Here is a 7,995-nt window from a genome sequence, read left to right as displayed (position 1 = left end):
AAGTTACCTGTTAATTGAGAAACATTCCAGAATGGTGTAATAATTAGGGCTGTCGAAGTTAACGCGATAATAACGCATTAACGCGATCTCAATTTAACGCGATCAAAAAAATAGTGCCGTTAACGCAAATTCTAGTTCATGTTGAGACTTGACTGGTAGAACCAACGTTTTAATGTCGGACTTGCCACCGTTGTTCATTTGCGGTTTGTTAAAATAATATAACTGAGCGTCGTAGGGATGCACTTGCATAATAAAGAAATAAATACACGGTATATTCACAAGTTGTCGGGAGCAAAACACTTTATTAACTTAATCTGTTACGGCACTGAATACCGGAGTCAAGCACGCTAGTCCATGAACTATGGAAGCCCCAAAGGGTCAAAACACACTCACTTCATGTAGAAACGTCCATCAAACCACTGTCACGATACAACCACAGAAAAGTCTGTTACAATAACTACGCCTTATCCCACCTAAAGCACCGCTGATCTACAATGTTTGCTGATGGAGAAATTCTAACCTACAATCTGACATTTATACGAAGTCAAGGGTCTCTGCTGGATAGTATTACTGCCTAGTATGTGAGTGAATAAAACTCCCTTACAGTTTTCTCTTGTCCCAGCAGTTTTTAACATAAGTACATTTAGCATAAAATGTGTTCACCATTTTAATGGTAACATTTCACTTAAAAAACCTTGTTTTCTATAACATTTACACAGATTTTATTTAATGTGATTAATCGCGATTAACTATATGAAATTCTGAGATTAATCGCGATTAAAAATTTTAATCGTTTGACAGCCCTAGTAATAATTGATTTATTTATTTATTAGGATTTTAACATTATGTTTTACACACTTTGTTTACATTCATGACAGGAATGGTAAATACTGGTTACACAAGATTCATCAGTTCCAGTTTAATATCAAACACAGTCATGGACAATTCTGTATCTCCAGGTTACCTCACTTGCACGTCTTTGGACTGGAGCGGTCTGGGTCCTTTCTGTGCGGAGTTTGCATGTTCTCCTTGTGTCTGTGTGGGTTTCCTCCGGGACCTTATTGCTGCGACAGTACTACCTCTGTCCCAACTTTTTTGAGTGTGTTCCAGATGTCAAATTACTAACCTCTTAGCCCAGGACAGTCCAGCTTTGATGCTGGAGGCACCAGATCAGACCCTGCAGAATCAATTTTACCGTCATTGTCATTTTTTCCTAAAGCTCCCTGTCCGTGTTTACTGTAATTTTGAAATTCCAGGAGGCTGGCAGAGCTTCGAGTGAAGCTGGCACAGAGCTGGGACATTAACCATGTCTGGCACGGCCTAACAAACGAGCTCTGAGAACGCTTTCAAAGGCTCTCAGACCTGGTCCTGATTAAAACCACTAGTATGGGCACGTATGGGCTTAAGCCCCATGGGCGGCATCGCTAAATAGGACAAGCGAAGCAGCACCGTGGGATGAAGGCATAGCACGACAGGCTGATTATGACAGGCCTCGTGAACTGGGATGGCGTTAAGCGACCAGTGGTGGGATTGATGGAGAGGGTGTGGGCTGGGCCTGGGTCTGGAATCGGCAAATCAAATTTGGAGATAAAGATCTACAGGAAAAAGAAAGAAAAACAAAGCATGGTGAATTGATGTCATGTCAGAGAAGAAAGGAAGGAGATCTCCGGGAGGAGTTTTCCTTACTGCGTCGCTCTGACTTCTAACAAGCCGCAAAAGCCAACTTAATAACCCTCCTCCCTGCTCCACGCCCCCCTCTCCGCTCCTCCGCTGGCCTCGGGGAGGGTGGGCCGATTAATATCTGCCTACCTTGTTACCTAATTCATTATGGAATAGTAGTTAATTTGATTTGATATTATTTTAATAAAATTCTGTAATATATTAGATTGTTTCAGGCTATCAAAATAATTTTCCAATTATTACGCTTACTCAACCAAGCCTCTTTTTTTTCCCCCTTTGTGAGCGGCAGTTGGTCTGACTGGGAATACATTAGCTCCAACAACTCCATCCCGACCGCGGCACTCAGAAATATATATGCATGATTAAACCAGAAATGTTATTACTGGTAATGTGCTGCCCGCAGAACCCAGCAAACGGGCCGCAGATTGATGCGTGATCGGCACAACATGGAGCCCTAAACGCCTTGATTATGTCCTCGTAAAATATATATCAGATTCGTTTTAATGCTAATACACAGAGCTTTGTGCTTCTTCAGCTGGTAATTAGTAGCATGCTTGAGCAACCCTGCTCCTCTGCTAGCATTGAGACGCTACGCGTTTCGACTCGGAGTGAATCGATTTATAATGTCTTGTTTATAATATGGCATGAAGCACAACGTTTCCGTTATAATAACTGCCTAACAGTGCTGCACGTCACATACAGTGTTGGGGAAACAGCCCAGTAATCTCACAATGCTCTTGTTATTGCTAAGGCCCTACTTAATTCACAGCCATGTTAATTATATTCGCGTAGCATTTAAGTGTCTCACGTTTTCTGGTTAATTTGCACTATCCTACGGCAATTCAGTTAGTAATCGCTTAGTCAAAATGTCCAAGATGTTGAAGTCTAAAGTCTAAGAATGTGACTCAGGTAAATGAGTTGTGAAAACTCCCAACCAATTCTGTGGACACAGGGAAAACACAGACAAGTATTTTCATATTTGAGACAGAACATGAAGCCTCGTACCGTTGCTGGATAATCTAGGTTTACTTTTTAGGATTTTAACGTCTTTTAATGTCAAACACAATCTTTAACATTTCCGTATCTCCAGTTTACCTTACTTGCATGTATTTGTACTGTGGGAGGAAACCGGAGTTCCTGGAGGAAACCCTTGCAGGACCACTCCACCTGGGAATCAAACCCAGGACCTTCTTGCTGTGATGTGACAGTGCTACCCACCGAGTCACTGTGCCACCCACTGGTTGCCTAAACTGCGTCAACCAAGTTCTTGGAAAAAGAGGAAAATAAGAAACCCAGAATAACCCAGAGATGCATGAGCGGCACCTCATTTTACCAACTAGCACAACCCGCACTCAGCGTATCTTGCTCTGAGGTAGCTCGCTCATTTAGAGACGCTCTGTCTTTATAGATGAGAGTGTCTGCACCATCAAAAAAGAAACAGACCAAATCAAGTCCAGCATCACAGCAGGTTGCCAACAGTAGAGCTGGCAAATCTGTAAGAAAGAAACCACGATAAATAGAAACATTTCCACCTGGAGCAAATAAACACTCAAAAAGGCGCAGACACTGTCAGTTAAGAGGAGCGCACACATCAATAATCAAACAAACAGTGTACAACAGGGTCAGCTCGCACTCTCAGTCATCATCTGAGAACAGCGGGACCCCAATTCTTACAGAGACATAAAACTGCCAGACTGGAGGTTGTCAGGACTTGTCTGAGGAAGCCACAATTCCTGCGGGAGAACATCCTATAGACAGATGAGACCAAAATAGAGCTTTTTGCTAAAGCACATCATTGTATCATTTATAGACAATAGCACAGTCCCTACAGTTAAACCTGGTGGTGCTTCAGTGATGATTTGAGGTGGGTTTTCTATATCTGGCTCTTTGAAGACTACCAAATAATTTTGGAATGCACTGTAGGGCCCAGTGTCACAAGGATGCGTCTTCATCCTAGGTCATAACTGTTCCAGCGAGACAGGAACGGTAGTTACTCTACACAAGATTCATCAGTTCACAAGTTTATATCGAACACAGTCATGGACAATTTAGTATCTCCAATTCACCTCACTTGCATGTCTTTGGACTGTGGGAGGAAACCGGAGCACCCGGAGTTATCATCGGCGGTCACTCGTAATCGAGTATGACTGTCCTCCTTCTTGGTCCTTGTGGGTCTTCAGGTGGGCGTAGAGGCCGATTCTGGACCCGATTATTCTTGTGCAGTGTGGACAAGGGAATGTAGTGGTGGTGGATTTGGGTTTGGCCTGTTTGGACGTTGCTCGAGTCTGCGCTTGTCTTGTGCAGCATGGCAGAGGTCATCGTTCATTGTTATACAGTGCCGCACCCTCACGGACAAGGTTTCTCCAGGTCGCCCTGTCTTCTGCCGTGTCTTCCCAGGTTTTAAGTTCTATGTGGCACTTCTTTAAGATGTTTTGATGTTATCCTTAAATCTCTTTTTTTTGGCCTCCTGGGGCCCGTTTCCCTTCAGCTAGTTGGGAATAAAGGACTTGTTTTGGGAGGCGAGAGTCAGGCATGCGAATAACATGACCGGTCCACCTGAGTTGGTTTTGGGCAATGGTGGCAGTGATGGTGGAAATATCCGCCTCCTCCAGGATGCTGTTGTTAGTGCGTCGATCCTCCCAGCTAATCCTCAGTATTTTACGGAGGCATTGTTGATGATATGCCTCTAGTGCTTTTAAGTGCCTACTGTATGTGGTCCAGGCCTCTGACCCATACAGAAGAGTGGGGAGCACCACTGCTTTATAGACCAAGATTTTGGTCTTTGCTTGGAGGTCTCGGTTCTCAAAGACTCTTTTTCTTAGCCTTAAGAAAACCCCACTGGCACAGCTGAGGCGGTGGTCTATTTCATCATCAATGACAGTTTTTGATGATAGGAGGCTGCCGAGATATGGGAAGTGGTCCACGTTTTCCAGTCTGATGTTATCAATGGATATGTTTGGGGGCAGGACAGGCGTACTGCTATTTGGTGGAGGTTGATGGAAGATTTGGGTCTGTCTTATGTTAATCGCTAGCCCAAGCTGTTTGTATGCTTTTGCAAAAGCAAACAGAGTACCCTGTAGGTTCTCTTCCGAGAGGGCTACAAGGGCATTGTCGTCCGCATACTGCAGCTCCATGATGGACACGGTGGTGGTTTGACCTTTAGCCCTGAATCGGTTGATGTAGAAGAGTTGACCGTCGGTTCTGTACATGATTTTAACTCCCTGGGGCAGGTTCTTGCTTGTGAGATGGAGAATAGCAGCAACAGAGATGAAGAATAGTGTTGGGGTGATGACACATCCCTGTTTGACTCCCATGTCAACCCTGAAGGGTTCGGTTTTGTCTCCACTGCCACGGAGTACCGTGGCTGACATATTATCATGCAGCAATCTCAGTACACGGATGTATTTTTCTGGGCAGCCAATCTTTGCCAGAACCAGCCAGAGGGCCTGCCTGTTCACAGAGTCGAAGGCTTTGGTGAGGTCTATGAAGGCCATGTATAGTGGCTGGTTTTGTTCCCTGCATTTTTCTTGCAGTTGACGCCCAATGAAGATCATGTCTGTGGTGCCTCTGTGTGGGCGAAATCCACTCTGAGACTCAGGAAGGATGCTTTCTGACAGGGGGGTGAGTCTGTTGGCTAACACCCGAGCTAGGGCTTTCCCTGTGGTGGACAGGATAGAAATGCCACGGTAATTCCCGCAATCTGCTTTATCTCCCTTCTTAAAGATGGGGACAATTAAGGCATCCCTAAGCCGTGCAGGGATTTTCTCTTCTTCCCATATTTTGAGAAGCAGGGCATGGATGTGCTCAAGAAGATCGGGTCCGCCTTTCTTCAGGACCTCTGCTGGGATACCATCAGGTCCGGCAGCCTTGTTGTTTCTCATCTTCCCAATGGCATCCTGCACCTCCTTCAGGCTGGGTGGCTCTCCCATGTTTTCAATTATGGGCTGTTGAGGGAGTTGTTCAAGAGCCTCCATCTCAGGAATGGTGTCCCTGTTCAACAGATCCTTATAGTGCTCTTTCCATCTGTTGGCAATTGCCACCTTGTCCTTCAGCAGCATGAGCCCATCTTTAGAGCGAAGGGGGGTTAGGCAGCGGTAGCTGGGGCCATATACCGCTTTTGTGGCATCGAAGAAACCTCTCATATCTCCAGAATCAGCAAGCTGCTGGATCTCCAGAACCTTTTTTGTCCACCACTGAACGGCTGCCTTCACTTTGGCATGGGCTGCTCTTTTAACCTTACAGTTGATGTTATTTTGCCACGTGATGAAAGTCTGCCGCTTAATGTCAATGAGCTGTTGAATCTCGGCATCATTCTCATCGTACCAGTCTTGATGTCTCCGCTTTACGGAGCTAGCTGGAAGCTATACAGGACTTCATGATGGTAGAGGAAAGTATATCCCAGTGTTTTTCAATATCATCCGGATACTGTTTGGGCAAAGCTACGCTAAGAGCATCCCGCAGCTGTTGTTGGTAGGTGGTGTCACCCAACAGCTCGATGTTAAGCTTTGGTCGGCTCTGCATCCTTCTTTTCCGCATTAAGCGGGTAAACATGATGGAGCAAATAAGGCGGTGGTCGGTCCAGCTCTGCACTGGTCATTGCTCTGGTGTTAAGGACATCATGGCGGTCTTTGGAGCGGACAATGACATAGTCAATGAGATGCCATAGTTTGGAGCGAGAGTGCATCCAAGATGTTTTGGACTTGGTTTTCTGGTGGAAAAGTGTGTTAGTGATAACCAGGTTGTGCTCTAAACACTTAGTTAGCAGTAGTATGCCATTGGAGTTTGAGTTTCCAACCCCTTCCCTCCCCAGCGTGCCCTTCCATAGGTGGTGGTTTCGTCCCACTCTGGCGTTGAAATCTTCAAGCAGGATTAACTTGTCCTCCTTAGGGACTTCTGATAGAATTTTATCCAGGTCAGCATAGAAGGCCTCCTTTACTTTATCCTGTGCATCAAGTGTTGGAGCATACACACTAATAACAGTGGCCATCTGACTGCTGGCGAGCATCAGGCGTATGGTCATCAGGCGCTCGTTGATGCCCACAGGGAGTTCATAGAGGTAGTTGATGAGGCTGTTCTTAATTGCAAAGCCCATGCCATGGATTTGTGGCTCATTTGCAGGCTTTCCTTTCCAGAAGAAAGTGTAGCCGCCTTTTTCCTGCTTTAGCTGACCTTCACCAGCCAGACAGGTCTCAGAGAGCGCTGCGATGTCAATCCCATGTAGACACGGGGAGAACATACAAACTCCACACAGAAAGGGCCTGGACCGCCCTACCTAGGGATCGAACCCAGGACCTTCTTGCTGTGAGGCAGCAGTGCTACCCACTTAGTCGCCATGCTGCCCGCAAGATAATGACCCAAAGCAAACTTTAAAAGGCAGCCAGAGAAGTTCTGAAGTGAACAGCAGTAAGTAAAGATCCAAATCCCATAAAAGTATAGGGCAGTTGTAGCCTAGTGGTTAAGGTACTGGACTAGTAATCCAAAGGTCGCTGGTTCAAGCCCCACCACTGCCAGGTTGCCACTGTTGGGCCCTTGAGCAAGGCCCTTAACCCTCAATTGCTTACTGTCACAGTACTGTAAGTCGCTTTGGATAAAAGCGTCTGCTAAATGCTGAAAATGTAAATGTAAAATGTAAAAATACCCTTGAAGAGGCCTCAGAGCAGCAGTTGGAAGAAGGCACCCTTCAAATAAGAGAAACTAAGATTCCAGTAGAGAAACTTATTCATGGTTACAGGATGAGATAGGGCTGGGCGGTATATCACAAATATTGATATATTCGATATTACTAAATACACGATTCGGTAAATTGAGTACACCTAGGATACACAGGTTACCATTTGAGAACATTTAAAACAGCACAGGAGCAGGGTTGCCAGATTGCAACAGTGGTTTCCAGCCAAAAACCTTTTCAAAATCCGCCAAAATGCATGAAAAACCACCCAAAACAACACAGGATAAGCAGATAATGTTTAGCATTTCAAAAATAATAAACCAGTTAAACCACCATGACCTACAAATTAATATCTTACAATGTACAGATCAGTCATTATAAATTATAAAGGACACATTATTTGTGCTTGCATGTCTTTGAAGTAGCCTACCAAGTTTTAAAAATGCATTATTTACTATAGGACACACAACCCTGTGCAAGTAAATAAAAATAAACTTGCAAGCAATGAAAGAAGTTTAGCCTCTCGTACATATAAAACTTGCTTACCTTCATATTCTACTCAGCTTCACTTTTCATTCCAATTTTCTATGCCGGGCTAAGTGGGTGGCACTGTCGCCTCACAGCAAGAAGGTCCTGGGTTCGATCCC

The 7,995-nt window shown here is 44.9% G+C and overlaps 1 protein-coding gene and 1 non-coding gene across 2 annotated transcripts; one reads left to right on the top strand and one right to left on the bottom strand.

Moving 5' to 3' along the window:
- Positions 1-4,124: 4,124 nt before the first annotated feature.
- LOC134324867 (uncharacterized) lies at positions 4,125-6,916 on the bottom strand. Its single transcript, XM_063006746.1, has 2 exons — positions 6,185-6,916; positions 4,125-6,041 (listed from the first exon to the last, which is right to left on the bottom strand). The coding sequence occupies exons 1-2, from the start codon at positions 6,914-6,916 to the stop codon at positions 4,125-4,127; spliced, it is 2,649 nt and encodes an 882-aa protein (XP_062862816.1).
- Positions 6,917-7,116: 200 nt separating this feature from the next.
- trnat-agu (transfer RNA threonine (anticodon AGU)) lies at positions 7,117-7,190 on the top strand. Its single transcript has one exon. It is a non-coding gene; the product is annotated as a tRNA-Thr (tRNA).
- The last annotated feature ends 805 nt before the right edge of the window (positions 7,191-7,995 follow it).

Source organism: Trichomycterus rosablanca, chromosome 13 (assembly GCF_030014385.1).
Source record: "Trichomycterus rosablanca isolate fTriRos1 chromosome 13, fTriRos1.hap1, whole genome shotgun sequence".
Classification (NCBI taxonomy): domain Eukaryota; kingdom Metazoa; phylum Chordata; class Actinopteri; order Siluriformes; family Trichomycteridae; genus Trichomycterus; species Trichomycterus rosablanca.
This window is presented reverse-complemented; position numbering and strand designations above follow the sequence as displayed.

Bases quoted from the DNA above. Each gene is read 5' to 3' on its own strand.
- LOC134324867 (XM_063006746.1), bottom strand. From the start codon at position 6,916: ATGTTCTCCCCGTGTCTACATGGGATTGACATCGCAGCGCTCTCTGAG. The intron at 6,042-6,184 runs GCTTAACATCGA...AGTCCTGTATAG, and splicing joins AGGATGCAGAGCCGACCAAA to CTTCCAGCTAGCTCCGTAAA.